The sequence below is a fragment of the Sinocyclocheilus anshuiensis genome, unplaced genomic scaffold, assembly GCF_001515605.1.
Source record: "Sinocyclocheilus anshuiensis isolate Anshui unplaced genomic scaffold, SAMN03320099.WGS_v1.1 scaffold945, whole genome shotgun sequence".
NCBI lineage: Eukaryota > Metazoa > Chordata > Actinopteri > Cypriniformes > Cyprinidae > Sinocyclocheilus > Sinocyclocheilus anshuiensis.
This window is the reverse complement of record NW_015557112.1, coordinates 178,078-205,609: the sequence shown is the minus strand read 5'-3', so window position 1 is coordinate 205,609 and position 27,532 is coordinate 178,078. Positions and strand designations below refer to the sequence as shown.

General features: G+C 40.7%; 1 protein-coding gene across 1 annotated transcript; it reads right to left on the bottom strand.

Annotated features, from left to right (window-relative positions):
* Window positions 1-469: 469 nt before the first annotated feature.
* LOC107677703 (probable palmitoyltransferase ZDHHC21) lies at window positions 470-17,130 on the bottom strand. The gene is made up of 9 exons (XM_016472724.1): window positions 17,022-17,130; window positions 16,293-16,359; window positions 15,563-15,768; window positions 12,445-12,543; window positions 10,896-11,007; window positions 8,875-9,013; window positions 6,920-7,036; window positions 2,342-2,385; window positions 470-1,363 (listed from the first exon to the last, which is right to left on the bottom strand). The coding sequence occupies exons 3-9, from the start codon at window positions 15,714-15,716 to the stop codon at window positions 1,234-1,236; spliced, it is 795 nt and encodes a 264-aa protein (XP_016328210.1). The 5' UTR covers window positions 15,717-15,768; window positions 16,293-16,359; window positions 17,022-17,130; the 3' UTR covers window positions 470-1,233.
* Between the last annotated feature and the right edge of the window lie 10,402 nt (window positions 17,131-27,532).

Genomic DNA, 27,532 nt, shown 5'->3' with positions numbered 1-27,532 from the left:
GTTCTTCTGGATCATTACAGTTACCTGAAAACACAGTAAAGTAAATCTGATCTAAAACAAAAAAAGTCACTGGTGTATTTGTGCACCTAACAGATAGTAAAGTTATTTTATTAGAACTGCATGTTTAGAGGCACTTCAGAAAATTGGTGATTTGCTACTAGATATTGGGGTTGATCTGAATCACATAGAAAAGTTAAAAAGGTAATTTAATGACAAACCAAGGGCTTATGTGTCATGGTGTTGTGCAACCTTCATTCAAATCTGGGCAAAAATTATTTACATGATAAATCATGTTTCATCCATCCCTTTTTCGTGAATCGCATCTTTACATCAGTGAACTTAATTTATAACATTTTATCTTTTTGCAAGCATCTTTTAAGGTAATATTATTATTATTATTGCAATATCGTTTTCAAATATGAAACTTACATTAAGTATTATTATTATTAACATTGGTTTAATAGCGCCTCAAAAAAACAAGTAACTTGATGTTTATGATTTAAAATAAAATTCGTAATAAAAAGACACAAAAAAGTTCCAAACTTGTAGACTGTAAAAGGCACACAAACATTAATGAAAAAAAAAAAAAGTGATCAATCGCAGTAACAGCAGTCAAACGCTCAGCAGAGGCATTAGCAGTGCTTGGTGAGGTATGCGTAATTATGTGCATGATAGCGAAAGTTATTGTAAACTATGTTGTGTGTGTGTGTGTTCTTCAGCAGTGTCTTTTACCCATGCCAGAGGTCATGACTCACCTCGAGAGCCATCAACCCTCAGTGCCATAAAACCAGACAATCTCCGCCCACTTGCGTCCCTACTCGCATGAAAACCACTCACGTGATCCAGACCTAGGGGAGTGGACTGGGCCGGGCCGGGCTGAGGTCTCAACAAATAAGCGTTACCCTGGAGACAACCAAGCCTCACAATAAACTATTCCCTGTAATCCTATTTCAGTAGTAAATACAATCCTGTCCCAGCATGTGCAGTCAAAACCGAAAAAAATACTGTTTTTGACACTGATATGTTCAACTACAACTGTATTCATTTCTATATGAATAGATATGTGCCAGATTATTCTCAGATGTTATGAAGAACCTGAAAAAGTTTGATCCTGTAGAGGTACCAAGCTATTTTGGAGAGGATTTTGCTGAAGACAAGGGGCGGGGAGGGGAGGGGGGTTGTCGGAGGGTGACCTTCCCCACTGGAGTGATGTGTGCGTCTCTGTCTGTCTGTCTACACATGGGAGCGGGAGGTCAAGTTGAGCCTTAGAGGCTGTCTGCTCCTGAACGGCAGGAACCACAGGATCTTCCAGCGAGTGCCAAACACCTCAGCCATCGCTTGCTGCCACGACCGGCGCGGTCCACTGGGGGCATAGAATAAATTAAAGTATGCATCTTAAGCTAATGCAAAATAATATCACATTTGAAATATGAATTATGCAGAGAATCTAAGAGCTTTAGGAGAGACCTAGTCTAGTTTTCACAAACTTTACGTCAGTGAACAAAGTTCATTTTTTAAAATCAAAATATATTCTGTATAGAGACACACACCCTAAACATTTTGGCTTTAAAAAAAGCTATTGTGCAAAGTTACTGCACTAGATTAAAGAAGGTTTATTGAACACAAGTTGACCTATTGTGCCCAATAGCAGGGCAACAGCCTAACGGAAATTTTCCAGTTAATTTTCAACCATTTTTAAATACAAAACAATTGAGAAAAAACACAAAAGTACAAATATCAAACCACTTTTTTAACCATAAATGTTAATTTAAAATGTTTTGAACCCGGTGTTCAAAATCTGTACTACCATTCAAAAGTCTGGAGTTAGCAAAATGTTTTGAAAGAAGCCTTACCAAGGTGGCATTTATTTGATAAAAAATTTATTAAAAGAAGTAATATTGCGAAATATTATTACAATTTAAAATGACCGTTTTCGTTAATTTTAAGAAACACTTCAACCATTTTAAAAACAGTTGTCCTGCTTACAACTTTTGTGTAAACTGCAACATTTTTTAATTCTTTGACGAACAAAGTTCAAAAGAACAGCATTTATTTGAAATGCCTTTAATGTTTAAAATAATAAAATGCAATTAATTATTAATAATAATAATAATAACATTTTACAGAGACCAAACTTTTGAACAGTGCACATACAAAACCAGAGACAGACAGACAGACAGACAGATAGACAGATAGATAGATAGATACGTGTGATTAGACTTTTGACTCATATTCAAGCTGAGAACTAGTCCCAGTTTCCATGTCTACATGTAATGACTGGGTAGAGGACATTACATTATTATTAAATGGCTGATATGATGCTGTAAGTTTTGATACTTACATGTCTTCCAGTAAGTGTGACATCTTCTCTATAGTTGTTGCGTCCTGTTGTTGAAAACAATGAAAGATATTGCTTTTTATCACCACTGAACTATAAACATGTCATTTCTTATAAATTTAGGAGACAATACAGCGACAACTCATGAAATGGTTTATGACAGCAAGCCAGTGGATTCAAGGGGGTGAATTGGATCGGTTTTTGATCTTTCCCACGCTGGGAGTGAAAACTGCAATAGCATACACTGAGACAAAAGAGAGACAGTGAAGCCGACAGCAGCAACACTCCCTTGGTGCCCTCCTCACCTTGCCAAGTTGGCACAGGGGCAAAAGGGCATCTGCCTGCGGACAATGGGACCGCGTGCATAGGGATGCTAAAATCCCCCCTGCTTGCCAGGTGAAGAGACGCGGCAAAGAGAAAAAAAAAACTGAATATGTAAATAAGGTAGGATTAACAGAGGCGAGACTGAAGGGCCTGTTTGTGTGAAAAATGGTGGGCTTGTGACTGACAGTGGCTTCCTAGAACAATATGTGCTTTGTGTGTGATACACAAGACAAATACATAAAAAAGACTCCATTCCCGAAGCCATAAGACATTATGTAAGAAGTCTGACTTGAACTGTTGAAGTCAGATTCACATTGTGAACCGCTAGAGGACACACTCTTGGCCTGGAGCAGCCAGTGTCATGCCAATTGGACCTGGCTGCAGTTCAGGCTGAACTGATCTGGGCTCAGAGAGCATGCGTGAGGAAAAGATCTTTGCAGGGATCAATGGTTAAGTCTGCTTCCTCACTTGCTATCATTGGCACGAGGCTACGCACTAACCACCCTGTCAGACGCTAAATCTTCTAAGACATCACAACACGGGATAGCAGGGTGAAGGTGTAGCTTGTGTGTTAAAGCCCTGGGACTTTTCTGGCCTTTGGATAAGGAGATGGCTTAAAGGCAGGACAGGACACAAGATAAGACAGCTTAACATGGACTTTTAGCAACACAAGATTAGCGTTGTCAAAGGAAGTCTCCTGTAGGAATGGGTTAGTGTCAAAGGTCATCTAAAAGAACGGCTGGACACAGCTTGTGTAATATTTAATGAGAAAACTATTATGTTTTCAGTTGGTGGAATTACACAAATGAGCCTCTGTAGGAAGACTCAATTGTCCAGAGGGTTTGGAATGAGGTTAGAATTTGTTTCATTAAATGGTTGGATATTTGTACTGAGAAGATGGAAGACCCTCATATTCAAATGACAGAGGATAGGATGTGAAGTGAGACGTGTTCTTTGACATACTTCCACAGCATATGGTGGACGCGTGGGGGTCAAGTGAACATCACTGGGAACCAGAGAATAAGATTAAGGGGAGGTGTATTCTTTTTAAAGGGCTGCACTTTTTACCGAATTTAACTAGGTCACTACTAATCCTCTTTGGCCTGGCTATCACATGAAGTCATCAGTTAAAGGATCAGAGTTAAACATGATTATCCCGCTCCCCCCAATCATAGCCATGTTTCAGGCCTAATCAACAGAGGAAGGATGGAGGACATAACAGAAGTAGAAGAAAAGAATGAAAGACTGCATTTGTTATTATAGCCAAACAGGTCAGTGTGGTTGCGAAGGCCAGCAGTTTGGTTTTTCCATTGCTTTGTCCTTTACATTAAAGGAATAGTTCACCCAAAAATGCTGTAATCAATTATTCATCCTTACATTGCTCCATACCTTAAGACTTCTTGGTAACACTTTAAGGTGAGTATATAGTTAAAGTACTTAAGAATAATTTGTAAAATATTTATTTGCAATTACATCTTTAATAACAGGACAGTTTCTAATTCATTGTCACTTTAATTTACAAATTATTATTTTAACTGATGATTCACTGATAACTGATGCATTTAAATGTGATCTCATGAGCATTTGTATGTATTTTATGTAACATACATTTAATTACATTTGCAGACACAAAAACACAATATTTAAATTTTTACACTCAGTCTGCTCCGGAGGCCCACACCATCACCGACCCCCACTACTGCATCTCGCCCACAGCGGAGGCGCCACAAGCGGCGTGAGAGGAAGCAGAAGAGGGGTAAGCGCGGAGGTATCCGGGCTAGGCTAGCGGCTAACCCACACAAGCCAGCTCCCCCTCCCAAATACACACACACAGTCACTTTAATCAGTCTAAATAAGCTCTTTTTGCACTACAAATCATTATATCTGCACTGTTGTTTACTTCACTGGTTTGCACTCTATCTGCCATGTGCCGTGTGCTGCTTTATATATATTTTTTTTATATATTTTTTTACATTTTACCTTATTTGTATAGTTGTATTTTTATACTTAATCTGTATATCTGTATTTATGTTCTACTGTTAGTGTTATCTGTATGCACCAAGGGTCTGAGAGTAACGCAATTTCAATTCTCTGTGTGTATGTGCTGTACATGTGGAAGAATTGACAATAAAGCAGACTTGAACTTGAACTTGAACTTGAATATTGACATAACTACTGTCACTGTACATTTTCATTTATTAAAAAGTGGTTATGTTTAAGGGATAGGGTGGTCCATAAAAACATTAAGTCATTACTTGTAAAGAAACTTAATGTTCATGTGTAAAGTGACTTGTTTTTTTTATAAAAACATATGCTTAATTAATGTATTTCTAACATTTTAGGAATGCAATTAATGTCTAATAAAGGTAGGTTATTGCCTTTCATTTAGTATTTTCTGTGACTTAATCTAAAGTGAGAACAATTTGCTCCTGGTAACCATAGCACACATTCTGTCATTAACACTGTTAACACTTGATAATAAAACATTGAAATCTTTACATATGAGCTAATTAAGCAATAATAATCTGTTAACTATTTTGACAAATGAATGAAGAACTCACTTTTTGCCCATAACATTAACATATTCATGTATAGACAACAGTTTATAAGCTGTGAATTGACTATAAACTAATAGTTTGCAAATGAAGTGTTTTGTTACTGTATACTTATGAAGTCGGTTACCCCAAAACACCATTGATCAAAGCACATACATAAAACCCATCAAAACTGTGAAACACAGAAACTCAACCATACTTGCTTGACAGGTCAGAGCAAATCTCATTGGTTCTTGCGTGTCAAGCAATCATGTTCGAACTTTTGTTTACCATTTTCAATCTGCTTTATTTATGACCTCTGATCAATGTTTATATGTAAATAAAACTTAAACTAAAATTTAATTAAAACTGTAATATAAATAAATATAAGGCAATCATGTCTTTTCAGAACACCTGGATTTGAAACCGCTATATTCATATGGATTATGTTTACTATGTTTTCATGACCTTTTTGAAGTGTCAAACTTTGGTTGTTTAAACTTTTAACAGAGGGACAAAAATCTCTTAGGTTTCAGCAAAATATCTTCACATTGTATTTCGAAGATGAATAAAAATCTTTTTAGGTAGGTTTAGGTTTTAGACTTTGATTATGTGTAAATAAAATGTAGAATCAGACCTGTATCACATACTGTTGTCATGACCCACAACATGCATCTTGTTTCCTGTCCCCTGTGCATGGAACACCTGCACTGCAGTGTAAATGGCTATATATCCCAGAGGGCCACCTTCCTGCAAAGGTTCACTCCAACCTGCTGCAAAACCAACCTGCTAGTAGACTTGTGCCGGTATTCGGTAATGCGATATATCACGGTAATGAATATGCACGATATTGTTATCGTGGGCACTTCTAAATACCGTGAATAATTATATATTACAAATTATTACAAATTTTGAATAAATTTTAAGAATACTTTTCCCATCAACTGGTCAAAATGCACAACACCGCTATATGCTGCGTGAAAGACGCGTGCGCACTCTGACGTAAACAAGCGCGGACGAGAAGCACATGGCGGAACATGTGAGAGACGCTCTGGATGAAAGCGCACTTTCACTCTCTGACAGCAGACGGCGCTAAACTGCAGAAATGCAGCCGTTACCCCGCAAACCCTGTAAACAAAGCAGCTGCTCTACTTTCTCTTTCTGAATCGTGTTTAAATTATTTAAACAGCCATTTATACTGTATTATGACAGCACTTTTTTTAAACTAAATTTCAATACCGTGATAATACCGCATACCGTAATAAAAGCATTAGCAATTAATCGCAACATGAAAATTTGATACCGCATATCTTATAGCATGCTAGTAATTCTGTCTCGTAATGTGTTTAATAAGGATTGGAGATAATACTCTGCAGGAAAGTAGGTCTCCAAAAGCAGAACTGGACAGCAGTGTTAGAAATGGTTAAAAAGAAAGAAAGAAAGAAAAGCCCATTGCAATTCAGTATGTGAGTAATTACCAAAATGATGCAATTTCTGCTGGTGAGATTTTGAATAGCGAACATTTTATCAATGCATCAAACCGTAATTTTCTTAAACTGTTTTTACAAAAACCAAAAATAAAAACACTTAAGACTATAATTATCTACAAAAAGCACGAATCTCACCATAGCAAGTACAAGTAATCTCTATGACCAAGTCAGTTAAACCTGCTGACATGGCAAACTCATTTATTTACTCAGTTAAAGAAAAAAGCAAAACTTACTGCAAGGATTCCTTCGACTTGTGTGTAGAAAAGGCTGCTCATTCCACCAAACATGATCAGCCCCATGAAACAAGACCCACGTAGAAGAGCCAATTCATGACGTACCTCAATGTCCGCCTAAAAAGACATGTTACACATGTGCTATAAATGCTCATGGACAATTTAGATTATTTCCAAGTTAAATCATTATGCTATGCAAGCACAAAGAGGATTTTTGCACTGCAGGCAGTTATGGGAAGCGATGTGACACATTTTGCTTGTTTCCTTTCCTGCTGAAGGCTTTTCTGCGTCTATTACACTAAACACATAGAAACACACACAAATACACAAAATCCACAATATTTAGCTTCTTGTGGGAAAGCTTTCCCAGGAGATAACGTCACTATCTCTACCATACAGCCGTTTCTGTGCCCATACTGCATCTCTCGCTTCTCAGCTGCGTCTGTTTACTCACACACAATGCTCCACAAAATAAACAAAAACAGGAAATTGAGCGTTATGGGCTTTTATTTGCAGGTGGTCTGCCGTTGCCATGATGGCTCAGCTGTTCAGCTGCATTCAAGTTGGAATGATGCTCCTTTGAACTTAAATGCTCTGACAGAAAATACACTACTACACTCCTGATTCTCGAGACATGCAACAAAACAAGTGCCACAACTTTACCTGCCATTAGTTTTTAAAATAGCCACTCAGAGATGATCAGAGATGATCACTTGTTCTTAATAAAAACGTATAATTTCATTAGATTTTATCAAAACGGTTAAATCGCATTATCTCTCACTACCCCAATGCCACTAGTCCTCAGCCCACAATTCTAAAATATAAGATTAAAGATGAAAAACTGTAACTTAGGAAAAACAGAAATATAAATATTCATCCTTAAACACTGACATTAAAAACAAATTCACTATGTTTTGACAGCAAGAAGACAGTTTGGCAGCTGTCTCTACTTTTAGTCAATCCAGACTTTACCCTGAAGGTCTTATTTCCATATTTCATCTGCTTTAGTTCATAAAGGTCACACAGGTTCCTGTTGTTATATTTATATTTCTCCGTCTTGTATAACAACTATGTACATTCCAAGCATTTCCAATCAATTTTTTGTATCAGTCTGTAAAATATTACATAGCAAATTACAGCTATAAAACATGCAATAAAACAGAAAAGGGCCAAACTTTGGGAATTTGCTGTTTGCAGGTGTGTTTTGGATGAAGTGATATGGCATCAGACCAGTATAACTGATCAATGCATGCAAATACAACTTGTATTAAGTTTCTCTCATTCAAAGTAACAGCTTATTCCGTAATGCTGATGCCACCTGCAGGTCCCTAATCTCAGATAAGTGGTGCAAATCCAATGTTAATCATCTGCCTCCATTGAGAAGATTCTACTGAACCTCAGAATAATAAAATTGGCTAAATGAAAAAAGCATACTACCATATATGTCTGCATAGCAGTATATATCTAACAAAATGTTATGCGTATTGTACTGTATCCCACAATGCAATGCACCTGACTTGACTATCCATATCAAATGTGATGAATGAACTTGAAATCATATCAATCTTGATTGTCTTTTGGTACTAATTGTACTCATAACCATTCAAATAATAAGTAAATATGTCAAATATAACTTTAAAAAGTACCACGCTATTACTATCACTATGCCATAATACATAAATAAAACATTTAAAAAAAGCTTGTTCATGGGTTTTACCATATCATGGCCCATATGTACTGTGTTTGCCTAAAACAATGTGTGCACTGAAGCTGAGGTCCACCCACATGACTCTAATGGAACAAGTGTACTTTAAAACCACTGATCTATAATAGTCATTATATATAGAGAGAGAGATCAGTGTTTAAAAAACTGTGATTTAAAACTATAAATGTTACAGTGACTTTAAACACTTGGGCAGTATAAATGGAGGTGTGTAAATGAAAGACCATCTCACCCGGTCCACCGAGGACAGGGGCTGGAAGTAGTAGTACTGGCAGAAGTCCAACACCAGAGTGTAGAGACTCAGAACCTGAGTGTAAAAACACAGCTGCAAAAAGAGCCAGTGGTTATCCTCCCCAACACAGTTATTAATCCTGCATAGACAGAGAGGAAAGAAACAGAGACATTTTTCAGATATTTTTAATAACGTATAATAAGAATTGCAAATGAAAAACATTACTTTAATACCTAAACTAACATGAATGTGAAAAAGATCTATTATAAAACCTAGTGAACTAACCATGCTACAACCCTACTCTAAAGCAGCATCCTAAACAACAAAAAACTCAAATGACTATTTTGAAGCACTTTAAATAGGTAGGAACTCCACAAGGCACACAAGTAGTGCTCCGCACAGGAAACTTGACTTAATTTGACAACTGATTTTAATACAGTTTGATATTAACATGTTGTAAACAAAACATACAAACACACAACTACATCACTTCTCTAAACATCCATGTTTCACTATGCACGTGGAAATTTGGATGATTCTTGAGATGACCGCAAGCATCAATGCAAAGTCAAGCCGATATTTATTTTTTTAATATTATAGATTAATGTAGCAAATGAAAGTTGTTCAAATGACCAAAAATATTTTGAGACAAAGGTTAATGCTTTTGAATGATTTTCCGTTTTGTTCAAGTTAATTAAATCAAAAGTTTTTTAACAATAAGAATATGTAAAAGTATGGCATTCTGAGTGAAATGAACCCCTATGGCTGGCGCTAAAGGGACAGTAATTAATGTAATACATACATACGCACACAGACACACAAAATATATATTAAGGGAGATTAATCGCATCCAAAAATAAGTTTTTGTTTACCTAATATATGTGTGTGTACTTATATATATATATATATGTGTGTGTGTGTGTGTGTGTGTGTATGTAAATATTTTTATTAAAAATTGATGACACATTTTGTGGGAAAATAAAAATAAATCTTAAAACTTTTTTTTTTAATCATATAAAAGGAGGAGTGGGGGTTATTTTATAAATAGGGCATTTGCCCCATGCTGGTGAACCTTTTACCTTGATTATCACATTAATTATTGTCCCTTTAGCCCCAACAGTAGGGGTGCTTTTCATCCCGAATACCATACTTTTACATATTCAGTTATTAAAAGGTTTAATTTAATTACCTTGACAAAAGCAATCATAGAGTTACTAGTATGTATTTTTGTCTCTGTATTATATTCAACAGCAACTGTGTGGTTACCCATATTCTTCAAAATATCTTCTTTTGTATTAAGCAGAAATTCATATACGTTTAAAACAACTTGAGGGTGAGTAAAAGATGACAGAATTGCCATTTTGGATGAACTATCCCTTTAAGACAGATCACGCCACAGGAAGAAGCACCAGAATAAAGAACATGAGAGAAGAGAGAAAGAGCAGAGAGGGCCAAAAGAGAGAGCAGGATGAACGGTTAGTAAAACGAATACAGAAAATGATACGGCCACGTTTTTTTTCCTCCTCTTCCCTCTGCCATTACAGGCGATGACAGGGAGTCACGATTTGCTGAGTCCAGACAGACAGCAGCCTTCTTCAGCTGTACTGTAGGGCTGGACTTAACACAGGCTTCTCTGGTCACTTGATATCGCCTCTCCCTCTGTTTTACCTCTCTACAGAGACTTCATTAAACTTCCTCTATACAAAACCCACCAGGAATGTAAAGCTGTCTGGGGTACAGGGTCTTTTAAGGTTATACTGTGAACATGGGTCAACAGGCCAGATTTCAGTTTGGATCCTAAACCACTGTAAAAATCTCAACATGTCTCACACAGAGATAACAAGCATCAGAGCACTAGTAATAAAATTAACTTGGTCACTGTTAATAAGTACATTATTTGTTTTCACATGCACAAAATACATGAATAACATATAGATACAGCACTTTTTTTAAAGAGTGCTGTGCTCAAACAAAAGCTTGTAGTAGTGTATTGACTTGGTTATTTCTTGTTAAAGTTTTACCAGGGACAGTGGTGGTCCATGCGACGGACACAGTGGCCACAGCGGCTGCAGTGGTGTGACCTCTTTGGCCTCATAATGTTACATTTATTGCACAGTTCCCAGTTGTCTCTCTCTGAAATTACAAAAAGAAAAATCTCAACTCATTTTCAGTGCTGCTACAAAAATGCTACAAAAACTGTAACTGTAACAAAAAAGGTCTTTGCTGCCATCTAGTGGTACTCAGTTTCTGAACATCAAAATAATTTTTTTCTCTATTTTAGTCTCAAATGACTGTATAAAATTGCTCATCCATGTGAACAATGACACGCCTCAAAGTTGAAAACTGCTAAAATAATTAAATATTATTAGTTTTAAGCAGGTTTCCTAAACACTGTTTTTCTACTATTGATCGATTAAGTAGCGAGTCCCGGGCTGATTATATATTATTATCCCGGGCAATTATACAAAGTATTTGCACTTTTCAGGAAAACCAACCTAGGAAAAGGTTACTTACAGCTGTCTCTACAAACAACTTGTGCCAATGTGTGCTGCATAGTGTTCACAAATTACTATCAACAGACAATGTTAATTTCAGCAATAATATTATGGACATGTTAAATATTACTGTGCACCAAAACATGTAAGCCTATATTATGTAACATACATTTATATTGCATTAACCAGAAATGTTTTGTCATTGACTGTAACATTAATAAATATAATAAATATTAGTGTTGTCATTTTCTCATTTTCAGTCTCTCATTTTGACAGATAAATGTTGTATTTCCCTGCTTTAGAAAGGGATTTGAAATCTGTTTTGATAGGGATTTAAGTCTGTTAAATTCACAAGTGTACCAAACTACAGTAGTCAACATTTGAAGTGGATCAAAACCTTTCATCAAAGTTGTCCTAAAACCAAAATGCGTTCTTGTCTTAGGACAACTATGATCAACTTTTTTGATCCACTTCAAATGTTGACTACTGTACACTGTCCACTGGATCACTTGTACAATACTATAACATTCTAAAAATGGTCTAACTAACATACTAAGCGAAGGTATTAAGGCTTAAGTCACTGAACACTGAGGTGTACTGCCCTCATCTGGTTAGTTAGTGGAACTTCATTAAGTATGGTAAAAATTAGGTCTACGACTTTACACAACTTTAAATAAGTTGAATCACACATTAAAGCGCACACACAAGCAAAAACATTTACGTAAACTTAACTCATCCTTAGAATCTACCTGTATGTATAAACATTTTACATACATATTCACAGTGGAAAAGGTCAAGAATATATGTAATCACTTTTATGATAATAACAAATAATGGCACATTGTTTTATATTTGTTTCTCATTTTGTGTCTGTGGGGCACTTAGCTTTAGCAATTAATTATTCATAAATCCTTTAACATGTACGAACAAAATTATTTACTGCATTAAAGCAGTATGAGAAGTATAGAAGAGTAGTATGAGGGGGATGAGAACAGTTTAGACACAGACTGTGGATTAATAACATACATGAATTGTTACACTGCCCTAACATATAGGTGAGCGTTAGGCTTCATACCTGCGAGTGGAATTTTGGGGTCCTGAGCAAGTTTTCCGGGGTCAGCGGTGGAAGCCCTGAATAATGCTGAGACGCACAGAAGTGATGCTAGATAGTAAACTTGAGAAAGAGAGAAATTTCACATTTATCACAAAAGTCACTATAACTAGAAATCTGATCTAATTTTAGTTTTTATAAAATTTTACATTTGTTACAGAGGACTTATATTTCAAATAAGTGCTTTCTATTCAAAGAATCCTTAAAAATGTATCATGGTTTCCAGTAAAATTTTAAGCAGAACAACCGGTTTCCAAAAAAAAAACACTGCTTTTCATTTGCCTGCTTTCTTGCGCACTCATAAGTCACTACATGATGTGGCTCATTTAATAGTATTTATAGCAAAGTATTAATAGCAAAGTGACAGAGTGTGAGGTAATCCAAACAAAGTAAAGTAAGCAAAGTAATCATACAAAACAAATGCATATATACCAAGTGGAAACAGTAAAGGCATCTCGGCTCTGACAACTCTTGGTTGAATCACCAAAAATCACCTTGGAAACAGGGCTTCTCTCTCACTCATTTCGGGATATTGTGTTTATATAACAATTGTCCTTCTTTCTTAAATCTATCTGCATATTAAATTGTGCTTAGTCTTGTCTGTTTAGCATTTATTTACTAACTTGTCAACTTTGCCATTTACATAGAACCAAAGCCTAAACGGGTAGACATACTACATGTTTCATACCACTGATTTCCCTTGAATGTGGGAAACAGGAAACGCAAGCTCATGCAGATTTTTCTGCATTCCAAAGTACAAGTTTGGTCAACTCTGACCTGCAAATTCATATCACGTGAAGATGTGTGACCAATAGAAGACTGGTGTGTCACAGCGTGGCCTCGTAACTGAATTAAAACAATGCACACTTTAAATCGGCATAACTGTAGTGAAGTGGAGTAGATTGTTAATTTTTACATTTCAGATGTATTTTAAGTAGTGCTGTCAAACGATTAATCGCATCCAAAATAAAAGTTTTTGTTTACATAATATATGTGTGGCTGCTTTGTATATTTATTATTTATATATGAATACACACACATACAGTATATATTTAAGAAAAATATGTTATATTTGTATATTAAATATATTTATATTATATAAATTATATAAATGTAAAATATACATGTAAATGCCTGTAATTATTTTCAAAATATATACTGTATGAGTGTGTATTTATATATACATAATAAATCTACACAGTACACACACATATATTATGTAAACAAAAACGTTTATTTTGGATGCGATTAATCGTTTGACAGCACTAATTTTAAGTTAAATTATGTTTTTTTAAAAACACTCTGCATACAACCGTTGCAGTGTCCATAAAAGTTTTGCATGCTCAAAGTCTAGTGTGACCGCAGCCTAAACGTTTAACACTATTCTCTTGTTGTCTAATATTTCCTTCATACATGCAAATCTAGTTACTCTTATGCTCACAGAGTGTCAGGTTTATAATTAGTAGGGGTGCTCCGATCCGATCTACCGATCACTATCGGCCGATAATCACGTTGGGATGATCGATCGGCGGTCGATCTCAAAAAACCGATCTCAAGCTGATGACGCGCCTGCCGTGAGAGGTTTGGCACGACATGCAGCGGCACCGTCGTCCGGCGGGGGTGAAATAATTATAATGCTGTATATATGCTGCTATAATGCATATTTTTTCATTAAATAACTTATAAAGTAATTTGAAAACCTTGTGTGAGACGTAATTTCACAAGCAGCGTGAGTGAATCACCATGCGCGCGCTCTCTCTCTTTCTCTCTCAAAATATGCAAAGGCTTCAAATCACCACACATCGCGTCTGCACTATAAGCGAGCTACATGCTGCACAGCTGACACAGAAATTGTCATTTGCATAGTCGAGGCAGTGTCACATCGTCACTAAAGTTTATAAATTGCATTTCTTTTTAATTCTTGCCAGTGTTTATCCATTCAGCGCTGGTGCGCTCTCCTAGAGACCGTACGCTCATGCACACTTGCAGCGCACACAGCAGAGATCGTTTCCACACCGAGTCTACTGCTGCGCTGCAAGTAGAGGTCTACATCCCCGCGGCTCTCCCGCGGGAACCGACCGGATTTTTTGCGCCGTGGGATTAAATTCCCGAATAAAACGCGGTAGCGGTCGGGTAACTGGTGTAATTTGAACGGGAGCGGGCGGGCTAACAATATCCCGTTCCCGACGTCCATTTAGAACAGCATTATCTGCGCTTTATTCTTATTGACCACCGGTAGCCTACAGCTTGCGCTCAGGACTGGTATGCACGCGCTGCACGCATGCTTTAACGTCACGCGTTTTATTTGCGGGGTCTGTGCACAGCATGTGCATGCAAAAGTAAAAAGCATTGAATAATGTGTTGCTTATATTTATTGTGTTTAAACATGTCTGTGAAAGATTGTATTACTGCACTGTGTAAAAAAAGAATTGCAATGCTGAAAAAGCATTTTCAGTGACAATGTTCGGATTTGAAATCAAAATAATGGATACATTTTGTGTTTGTGGTAAACACGGATCAGTAGTGAACTGCTGTGTGAAAGCTGCTTCCTCTCTCACAAGAGTCACCTAAGAGGGGAATTCCCCCCATTTTCAAAAATGAAATTCAGGCCCTGAATAAATGTCTAAAAATCCTGATTGGAGTATCACTATAAATAGTTATAAATGATAAAAAGTAGGCTTTAAAAAGATCGGTATTGGTGATCGGTATCGGCAGATACTGCTTTCTGTGATTGGCGATCGGCCTCAAAAATCCTGATCGGAGCACCCCTAGTAATTAGTTCTGAACTGTTGATGTGTAGTGGTAAAAAAAAAAACCTGTTTTACGTAAACCTGTCCTGCTACTCTACTTACTCTCACAGTGAACAAGACCTCATTATCTCAATGATCTGCTCTAATCTAAGAAGAATTCACGTTTTAACCGACTCATTTGAAGCTTGTCCCCCATGATCTGCACAAACCAGATTGTAGAACAATAAGATTTCAGTAAAGCTATTCTCTCCCAAACCTGAAAAAAAAACTAAAAAACTGATTGCAACACATAATAGGGGCTGGTTTCAGTAGAACATGGTCATAGAACTTACAGACCACAAAGGCAGCAGGTATGTGTCCCTCTGCATAATGTGGCAATAGCACCAGTTTTGGAATCAGGAAGCTGTTATAGAGCCAGACAAACAGCACCATGCTTATGCAGAACCAGCCCATGGGGTCCACCACAAAATGCAGTCGTAGCTTCATCCTTCCAGATAGTATATGTGCCAGGATAACCGAAGCAGCTCCTGATAACAGACTGAATGCAGAGTTTGGATCAATGGTAGCCCAAAGTACCATTTAATATGGAACATATTGATTTGTTCAAGGCCAAAAAAGGATATGAAAAATTAACCAGCGTATACAATAATGTCTTCACAAGTACATCAATTAAATGAAGCAAGTCAACAGTGTGGTTCAGAAGTATAAGACTACACTGAGTTCATGCAGTTCAGGAGATATCAAATAATAAGATATTCTGAAATGCATAATATAAAAAAAAAAAAAGTATCATATTAAAAAATACGGAAAATTATAAAGTGGGACTCTTTCTGATAATTTGTCAGTTAATTTGTATAATTTGTCAGTTAATTAAGTATAATTTGTCTTATAGTTTTAAAATATGGTCCAAATGTTTACATCAATGTTGAATGAACTTACTGCTGATTTTTAGAAATGGATAGATACATGCATAATGTTAGATGATGCTTAAGTGTCTCAGTATTATAAAATCTTGCATATGAAGGAAGTGTATGGATGAAGCTTTACATGAATCAGTAGTACCTTTTTAATGGTGTCAGTCCATAGAAAGCAGCAGCATCACAGTGGCCCTAGCCATGCCCATGACAACCTAAAACACACAAAACAAAACAAAACAACTATTTTTATCAGTAGGCATATGTCAGATTTGTTGTCTGTAGTTTTGCAACAAAAAAAATCCTGTCTTTATGTGGAAAAAGAAACACAACGAGAGTGATCCCGAAATTGTTAGATCAAGAATAAGTTATCTGCAGATTTTTCAGTAATAGTGAAAAGTGGTCACATAAGAGACACCTACTGTCTGGGATACGCCCATTTAATTAAACGGATCTTGCAAAATATTTGAACAATGCTAAAAGGCACAGAAAGAATAAATGAATAAATAAATAAAAATAAATGATTGCATTGTTGTGATTTCTCATCTAAAACGGCACGTCTCTGCAACAGAGATGGACTGACAGTTCTCCTTATGTTGTGAGAACAGACACCGTTTAAGAACAAATCCGTTCAATTCATAAACAGTCACATCTAATAAAATAACTCATGTAAACATGTTCTAATTTTAGTGCATTTCTGTTCTCTTCATGTCTACTCATTATATATTTATTGTAACTAGTAAACATTTCCTGGCAGTGGCTCATGATGAGTGAAGCCCACGAGGATGATACACAGCAGAATAAAGACCTGGTACACAAACCCACAACCTGCGAAAAGGAATATGACATCAGATTACCGAAGCATAATAATACTCACTGATTTTCTCACAGGGTGGTGTCTCAGTTGGGTGTCGCGGGTTTAGCGTTGGACAAAGAGCGTCGGATTCTAAGATTGAAAGACATCAGCTCTTCCTGGACTGTGACTGTACGGAAGCCGCAAATTGCGAAACGCTTTTTGTGGCCAGCGCCTCTGAACTGTCAAAATGGCTCACGAGTGCGGTGAAAAAGCCCTTATAAAAATGACAGCGGTAACAATAGTTTCCAAAAAGCTATTATAACTACAGAAGAATTTGGTATACTGAAAGCTACTTCTTTTTTATTTATTTATTTATTCATTTTTTATGAAGCTTATTCTATATGTTTATTTAATTAATTTAACTAATTTAACTTATACAAATATTCATTTTTATTTTATTTTATTTTTGGAAATATAAATTTACAACTAATTAACCAATATTTCGCCCTAAACTAGCAGTCTATTCGGAGTTTTAAAACTGTAGACGTATAAGGTTGCATAAATTGCAAATCACAAATGTTCTAAAGGACAATTATTTTCCTTCATTGACCATTCGTTGAAAATAAAACAGGTTCAAGAGTTTTTATATTTGGAACATAGGCTACCAGTAAATAGCCTAATTAGTGCATAAGTCGCATTTTACACTAAATTTTATGTAACAACGTTAAACTGATAAGAATAGCTATATTTTATTTTATTTCATTTTTTTTCCCTCAAACCTGTTGATTTTCTAAATGATAGAACAATTTTGACTAAATATGCAATCCTGTGACCCAATCTTTTGTAATTATATATTAAAAAATTGTGCTAAATTCATACTAAAATGACTATGAATTTTTTTTCAATCACCATTTGTCTTCAATACAGCTTCCAACCTTCTTAGAATAGACTCATATAACTTTGGAACAGTCTCCAGCTGAATGTTGCCAGTTGCTTCAGAGATGTTGAAGAAGGAAATCTGCTTCTCACTCTTCCTTCCAAAACTGTCCACAGTAGTTTGATAAAACTCAAGTCAGGTGACTTATCTGGCTTCCCAGAATAGGTTCCCTTTCGATACTTCACTCGTACTGCGTCACTAGACACTATGGGGAAAAACTCCTTTTTGTCCGAGGACTGAAGCCTTTACAATCACGCAGTGTAACTGCACGGCCATTGGTTCGTGCAGTAAATAAAAAACGAACCAATGGCCGTGCAGCAGAGCTGGCGACGAAGCCCGCCAGAGCCTGCCAGAATGGCGGGGCCATCTGGCTATATAAGCGGGCATTTCGCCATAGGATCTCAGATCAATTCTCCTTCAGCGACGATGATCTTCCCTTTACTGATCTACGGGACTTGAAGCGCTCGCCGCTGACACGCCTCTCTGCGGACAGAAGCTGCCTTTTCCTCTGCTCCTCTCTGCTGTTCCCGCCTGCTCTACGAGCTGCCTTCAGCATTCGGCGCAGACACCAGCTCGTCCCCTGCCGCCATCCGGCGAGCCTAAAAAAGCAAATTTTCACTACTAAAAGAGCAGTGGCATTGTTTCAAATGCCACGCCGTCATTGCGGCTCGTGCAGGATTGCACTGCACGCTGATGACGGCCACTCAGAGTGCATTTCCTGTTTGGGCAAGCCCCACACAGAAGCCTCTCTGACCAAGATGGAGTGTTCACACTGCGTGAACATGAGTCTCACCTCTCTGTGCACTCGGATTGCATTCTTTTCAGAGAACGACTCCGCCCCTCGCGCCCTCCCGTTTTCTTTCTCTCAGGGACCTGTGAGGAAAAAACAGTGGGGCAAGGGGACTGAGTGCTCGGCTACGAGCGAGCTCACGCCGGCCCAGATCCCGCGTGCCTCGCCCTCGCCAAGCAGAGAGGGTTCTCCCGTCCTCTTTGAACACTCAGACCAGCGTCCCTCGGCGGATGCGAGCGACATGGTCTTGTTCGGTGCAATAGAGAACGTGCTATTAGATGACAGCATGTCTTTAATAGCATCAGATGTGGAGGAGATGTCGGACTCTACTATTGACCCCGCCCCTTTGCCGTCTGCCGATCCCAGTGACGCCAAGCTAGGGATGGACACTGAACTTTACCGTGGGACTGGAGTGGTCTACGCCGGAGGAGCCCACTCGTAGCCATCTGGACGAATGGTTCCTGCCGGGGCGCCGCCCCTCATCAGCGAGCCTCCCCGTTTGTCCCGGAAGTCCATGACGAGCTCACAAAGTCGTGGCGCGCTCCCTACTCGGCTCGCCTTCGCACATCCTCTTTTTCTGCGCTCTCCTCAGTGGATGGCGCTGATGAAAGAGGCTACGAAAAACTGCCTCCTCGCGTTGAGTCAGTGGCTGCACACCTCTGCCTACCCACTGCCATTGGATGGAAAGCAAAGGTCGCTCAGCCTTCCAAGCACTGCAGAACAACGTCTGCCCTCGCTGGATGAGCGTACTCCTCCGCCGGGCAGGCGGCCTCAGCTCTGCACTCCATGGCTGTGCTCCAGGTCTTTCAGGCCAAACTTCTCCAGGTCATGGACGAGTCCGGACCCGACCCTGCAGCCTTCAAGGAGCTGCGCAGTGCAACAGACCTGGCTTTGCGAGCTACGAAGGCTACAGCACAGGCCATCGGGGTTGTTTGAACCCGCCGTCGAGGGATTTACAGAGCGTTTTACAGCAGCACAGAAGTTGTCCCAGGCAATGCGGCACGTCCTGCCTAAGCACTCCAGCTCTGCAATGGCCACCAGTCGCCCTGAAAAAAAATCTTGAGCCCCGACAGCGCTGCTGCTCGGCCAGACGCTACCCATTTCCGAAGCGCCAAGGACCCCGGCCCAAGCTGACATTGGATCCTGCACCTCAGGCGTCATCCTGATCTGCTGGGCAGGAAGAGGAGGGGGCAAAGTCTCGCCAGCGCCGGACCACCCCCAAAAGCCCTCTGTTGTGCCCTCAAGCACCCCGTTTGGTTCCGGGTGCCTGTGGCAGTATGTTTGTTCTAGAAACTGTTGTGAATACTGGGCCCGTTCCGAAAGCACCCTCACAAACAGCCTCTGTTATAGGGAGAAAAATAAAAAACAAACATTTTCAAAAAGAGAGCAAATTTCCTCTTCCAGTTATGACGAGTATCAAGTCCCCGCATGGCGACTCACCACCCGAACTAATCCAACCCCTCGCCACATGGGCCGAGGCCTGGCAGGGCATACCCGGAGTGTCAGACTGGGTTCTGGGAATTATAAAACGAGGTTACTCACTCCAGTTTGCTCGAAAACCCCCGTGGTTCCGCGGCGTGGTCTCCACCTCAGTGCAGAGCAAGGACGCTCACGTCTTGCGATCCGAGGTGAAGAATTTACAATTTACTGGCAAAAGGGGCCGTAGAGACGGTTCCGCCAGCTCAGAGCGAGTCAGGTTTCTACAGCCGTTACTTCCTCGTCCCCAAAAAGGATGGCAGCCTCTGGCCCATCCTCGATCTCAGACACCTGAACTGTGCCCTCATGAAACAGCCGTTCAGAATGACTACCCTGAAGCAGATCCTCTCGCAAATACGCCCAGGGGACTGGTTATTTTCTCTGGATCTGAAAGATGCTTACTTTCACATCCAGGTAGCCCCCCATCACAGACGATTCTTGAGATTCGCCTTCGAGGGAGTGGCATATCAGTACACGGTCCTGCCCTTCGGACTGTCCCTGGCTCCCCGCACTTTTACGAAGTGCATGGACGCGGCCCTCTCCCCTCTGAGGCAGATGGGAGTCCGCATTCTGAATTACTTCCACGACTGGCTCATCTTAGCCCAGTCAGAGGCCGAGCTAATATCCCACAGGTCCCTCCTCCTGAGCCACTTAGAGTGCCTGGGACTCAGGGTCAATTTTGCCAACAGCTCTCTGTCTCCCAGCCAACGAACTTCGTTCCTGGGAGCAGTTTTCGACTCAGTCCACATGAGGGCGGTAGTCGCGCCAGAACCTACACTGGCCATACAACAGCTCGCGGCTTCTTTCAAAATCGGAGCCTCTCGCCCCCTCAAAACGTTTCAAAAGATGCTGGGCCTCATGGCCTCTGCATCGCAGGTACTACAGTTGGGCCTGCTCCGCATGAGACCCCTTCAGTACTGGCTGAAACCTCAAATTCCGCCCCATTTCATGCACCCAAGCATCCGACCGCTGTGATAGCGGGACAAATAATAAAAAACAAACATTTTCAAAAAGAGAGCAAATTTCCTCTTACAGTTATCACGAGTGTCAAGTCCCCGCATGGCGACTCACCACCCGAACTAATCCAACCCCTCGCCACACGGGCCGAGGCCTGGCAGGCCATACCCGGAGTGTCAGACTGGGTTCTGGGAATTATAAAACGAGGTTACTCACTCCAGTTTGCTCGAAAACCCCCGTGGTTCCGCGGCGTGGTCTCCACCTCAGTGCAGAGCAAGGACGCTCACGTCTTGCGATCCGAGGTGAAGAATTTACTGGCAAAAGTAGCTGTAGAGGCGGTTCCGCCAGCTCAGAGCGAGTCAGGTTTCTACAGCCGTTACTTCCTCGTCCCCAAAAAGGATGGCAGCCTCTGGCCCATCCTCGATCTCAGACACCTGAACTGTGCCCTCATGAAACAGCCGTTCAGAATGACTACCCTGAAGCAGATCCTCTCGCAAATACGCCCAGGGGACTGGTTATTTTCTCTGGATCTGAAAGATGCTTACTTTCACATCCAGGTAGCCCCCCATCACAGACGATTCTTGAGATTCGCCTTCGAGGGAGTGGCATATCAGTACACGGTCCTGCCCTTCGGACTGTCCCTGGCTCCCCGCACTTTTACGAAGTGCATGGACGCGGCCCTCTCCCCTCTGAGGCAGATGGGAGTCCGCATTCTGAATTACTTCCACGACTGGCTCATCTTAGCCCAGTCAGAGGCCGAGCTAATATCCCACAGGTCCCTCCTCCTGAGCCACTTAGAGTGCCTGGGACTCAGGGTCAATTTTGCCAACAGCTCTCTGTCTCCCAGCCAACGAACTTCGTTCCTGGGAGCAGTTTTCGACAGTCCACATGAGGGCGGAATTCGCGCCAGAACGTGCACTGGCCATACAACAGCTCGCGGCGTCTTTCAAAATCTGAGCCTCTCGCCCTCTCAAGACGTTTCAAAAGATGCTGGGCCTCATGGCCTCTGCATCGCTTGTACTACAGCTGGGCCTGCTCCACATGAGACCCCTTCAGTACTGGCTGAAACCTCAAATTCTGCCCCATGCGTGGTGTCACGGCCGCATTCGTGTCAGGGTGAGCCAGGTTGGTGTAACAGCTCTGGTACCTTGGAAAGAACCACAGTTGTTCAAGCAGGGCGTGACTATGGGCTTGATTCACAGAAGGAAGGTTGTCTCGACAGATGCATCCAACATGGGTTGGGGAGCTCTGTGCGAAGGCAGACCGACCTTCGGCAACTGCCTTAAGATGATGGCAGTATGTCGAGCCCTTCAGACCTTCTGACCAGACCTGAAGGATCACCACGTGCTAGTCCGCTCAGACAGCATGACAGTGGTGTCCTATATAAATCACCAGGGCGGGCTCACCTCGAAACGCCTTTTCAAGATGGTAAAACGCCTCTTGGAGTGGGCACATCTCAACCTGCATTCATTGAGGGCAGCACATGTGCCCGGCATATTGAACCGAGGAGCAGACATGCTATCTCGAAGCAACGTCCTCTCAGAGGAGTGGATGCTCCACCCACAAACAGTTCAGATAATCTGGGAGATCTTTGGCAGGGCAGAGGTCGACCTTTTTGCCTCAAAAGACAACTCTCATTGTCCAACTTATTTTTCGTAATTGGCCCAACCTCCTCCTATATGCTTTCCCCCTGATCGTTCTGATCCCTCAGGTAATCAGACGAGTCAGGGAACACAGACACAGAGTACTTCTGGTGGCCCCGCTCTGGAAGAACCAGCATTGGGTTTCAGAGCTGTCTCAGCTGCTGAGAGCAGCCCCGTGGCCCATTCCCCTGAGGCAGGACCTTCTCTCTGGGCTCTCGATGGGAATCAGTAGATCTCCCTGAGAGCGTCCTGAATACTATGTCACAGGCTAGAGCCCCAGCTACAAGATGCCTCTTTGCCCTTAAGTGGTCGGTCTTTTCCACCTGGTGCACAACCTGTGGCGAAGACCCAGTTTCATGTGACATATCGGTGATATTGTCCTACCTACAAGAGCTGTTGGACAAGGACCGCTCCCCTTACACACTCAAGCTCTATGTGGCAGCTATAGCAGCTTCCCATGCTCCTACAGCCGGACAGTCTGTGGGCCAGAACAACTTAGTTGTCCGTTTCCTGAGAGGATCCTGGAGGCTCAATCCGCCCCGGTCCCCCACGGTCCCTGCGTGGGACCTGCCCACGGTCCTGAGAGCCCTCAAGGGCTCCCTCTTTAAGCCACTACAGTCTGGAGACTTGAAAACCCTGTCGTTGAAAACCGCTCTGCTACTGGCTTTAGCATCGGTTAAACGAGTAGGTGACTTGTAGGCTCTCTCGGTAAGTCCTGCCTGTCTTGAATTTGGGCCTAACAACTCCAAAGTCGTCCTAAAAACAAGACATGGGTACGTTCCTAAGGTGCTCTACACCCCGTTTAGATCCCAGGTTATTACTCTCTCTGCGCTTCCTCCATCTGAGGAGGACCTGGAGTTTAACTTTCTCTGCCCGGTTAGGGCGCTGAAAATTTACATCGAGCATTCTGCCCCGGTCAGGCAGTCGGAACAACTTTTTGTATGCTTTGGTGGCTGCACCAGAGGGTCCCCGGTCACAAAGCAGAGGCTTTCTCGATGGTTCGTTGATGCTATTGTGGAGCCCAGGTTATTACTCTCTCTGCGCTTCCTCCTTCTGAGGACGACCAGGAGCTTAACTTTCTCTGCCCAGTTAGGGCGCTAAAAATAAAAAAAAATGTAAAAATGTATGTTCCGCCCTGTTCAGGCGGACGGAACAACTCTTTGTATGCTTTGGTGACCGCACCAAAGAGTCCCCAGTCACAAAGCAGAGGATTTCTCGATGGTTAGTTGACGCTATCATGCTAGCATACTCCTCCCTGGGTCTCCAGAGCCCCATAGGAGTCAGAACCCATTCCACTCGGGGCGTGGCCTCGTCCTGGGCATGGTCTAGCGGTGTGTCCATAGCAGATATTTGTGCGGCGGCCAGCTGGGCCTCGCCGTCCACTTTCACCAGGTTCTATAACTTGGATGTTCTGGCCTTGCAGGCTCGGATTCTATCTGCTTAAATGCATACGCGCCTGCCTAAGGCGGTCTAATTCTTCAGGCATTGGCTGTTTTTTCAGGTACGCTCTTGGCCCTTTCAGTAGTGCTGAGGCTGTACAAAACCGCTGGAACGATTATCCAAGGCTGGGCTGACCTCAGTGAGTTCAGCCTCTTGCAGGGCTCACCCTGCGTGTAATTGGTCCCTCTGAGCCTTTTATGTTCAAGGACAGTTCATGTCAGTCGTTCCTCTTTCATGACACGGCAGGACTGTATTGGTTCCCCATAGCGGCGCAGTACAAATGAAGTATCGGAAGGGAACGTACTCGGTTACTTATGTAACCTCGGTTCCCTGAGATACGGGAACGAGTACTGCGTTTCTTGCTGTGCCATGACGCTGCACGACTCAGTGCTGTTGCTTCAGTCGAATCTACCTGAGATCCTATGGCGAAATGCCCACTTATATAGCCAGATGGCCCTGCCCATTCTGGCGGGCTCTGACGGGCTTCGTCGCCATAGGCTCGTGCAGCTCCGCTACCAAGCCATTGGTTCGTTTTTTATTTACTGCACGAACCAATGGCTGTGCAGTTACACTGTGTGATTGTAAAGGCTTCAGTCCTCTGAGAAAAATTAGTTTTTCCCCACAGCATCTAGCGACGCAGTACTCATTCCCGTATCTCAGGGAACCGAGGTTAAGTAAGTAACCGAGTACGTTACTTTTATTTTGAAGTATTTTGGAGCAGATATCATCGCTAAGGACGCACTCGAGGCGGCTCTGCTCAAGGCATTTGAGATCAGATTCAGCAGACTGACAGCGGGTCAAACGCTACTGAATGTCTACGAGCAGTTTCATGAGAGCCAGTGGGAGAACAACACTCTCGAAGTACCACCACAGCATCTCAATAGTGAATCAAATCAGAGCTGCTGCAAAATAGACAGTCTGCGAGAGGATACGCTGAGAAACGTGTGTGAAAGGCAGGAGCACGATGAAGCAGATGAATATGTGGATGGGTTGAATGGATCTTTTTACAAAATATCTCATGATGTAGCCTACGCTCAAATGAAATGAACACCACCTATGGGGCGCTTACTTAAGTTTCTCAATCACTTCTAAAAAACCGAATCATCATCATCAAAAATTTGTTTTGGTCATCACAGACAACTACAAAAAATAAAATAAATAAACATAATTACCGAAAAAAGTGTAGGCCGAAGCCTTTGCTTATTATGCCTATCCTTTATACATATTCCCAAAAGGTATGCATTATTATTCCCAAAATTTAGGCTACATAGGCCTACATAATTACCAAAATACACATTCCAGCTATTACTTCAATATTTTAAATAATACATAGCCTACACAAATTGTTCATATTGAGTCATGTAATTATCACCTTGTTTTTATGCATTTTATTAAATTTGCTAGGCTAAATACATAATTTTAATTCCTTATCACAATTATTCCATAGATTTACCCCTTGGACAGATGTAAACCTATTTTTTGCATTAGTTCTTGCCATTCTTTTTTTAAACATATACATTCTTCTTAGTTTATACTGACTTGCTCTTATTTCGAACAGCCTCTTGATACAATTTGGAAGTAAATTATTATAAACTTTATACATTATCTGTGCTGTATAAAAATCAACTTTTGAAACATGTAATTTAATAAACAGTTTGTTTGTTGGTTCGTAATATTCAACCCGTTTAATAGTTCTTATAGCTTTCTTTTGTAACATATATATTGAATTTATATTAGTGTTATATGCATGACCCACACCTCCACACGGTTGTCACACTACGCTGTTGAGGGAACACACTGGAGTCACGAGGAAACGTTTAACAGTCTTTAATCACGAAACACAGGAGATAATCCACAATAGGAGCTTGAACCAACACACGTAGAGAACGAGTAGACCTGACAAACACAAACTGAACAGACTAGGATGGAAGTTCACAGGGAAATGAGGATAATTAACTAAACACAGCAAATGATGAACTAATCAGGGAACCTAATGGAAACAGGAAGGACCAAATAAGGAAACACAGGACCAGAAACAGGGGCAAAACACGACACAGGACAGAATCCTGACAACGGTAAGTAATGTATGGAACTAAGATCTTCCTGTAATCACAACTGTAGACTACAAAAGTCATATATTCTTCAAATTGCTTGTCATAAATCAACATCTCAGGAAAATTATGGTTATGGGGTTTCAAATCAAAATATGACCTTCTGTTATGAAACAGGACATCAATTTAATATATGTCCACTGTAGAGGACACCAGGACTTAAAGCATGCTTATTACACATTTTGGGAGACACAACGAATGAATAGAGAAAAAATTATATATCAATATTCCTATTAAATATTAGATATTATGATGAAAATCTTGCTAATTATTATTCCCATTATTGCACTTATTTGTTCATTCTATGTTGCCCCAAAAACACATTAATGTGCAAATTAGATACAGTTTATTGATACATTGTATAATGGAAAAAACTTGTTTATGGCCTTTTTACACACATTTTGCATAAAGAAAAATGTTTTTTAAAAATATCTTTCATAACATAGTTGAAAATCATCTTTATATAAAATTTTAATACATTTTTACATTTGATGATTAAAGGGGTCATAGGACATACCCTGTCAAAAACAGCTCTTTTCAGATCAAGCCGATTTTGTAGCATTTTCCTTTAAATGTTAATGAGCTATGCTGACCCCGCCCCTCTCTTCCAAGCTGCTCTCAGAGAGGCTGTTTACTTTAGCCTCATTCATTGTGAAACTTGCTAATTAGCACATTATTAGGAAAGGCGATTTGCAAAGATTCATTACAAAACATTATACTCACTTCTTCTGTAGATGAGGCTGGATCATGAATGATTCGCGCGAACATAGACGCATTTATGTAGATCGGGGGCGCATTCCCTTCAGAAACAATGTAATCCACTGCCAGTTCAGCGGCTCAGATGTCGGGAGTAAATGACGACTGCTATGTTCATAATTACATCCAACAACAGAACACCTCAATCGCTTAGTAGTCATTCTTGTCTACATAAGATGTCGGGAGTAAATGGTCTAAGGTAAGACACCAGTCCAGTCTGTGCTGAAACGCTACTGTCAATCAAACTATAGTGGGAGGGGCCTGTCTGAGTGACGTCACTGTCTGTGTGATTTTGAGTTTTCGTGTGCGGCCTGACAAAGTTTGATGTTTCGCCATGAAACAGGAAGTTGCTGTAACTCAGGCAAGCAAAGTCCGATCTGCCCCAAACTTCACACGTTTGATAGGTGTTATGTCCTGAACAAATACCCATGCCCAAATTCAGTTATACTCATAGCGCCACCTGCTGGCAACAGGAAGTGTCA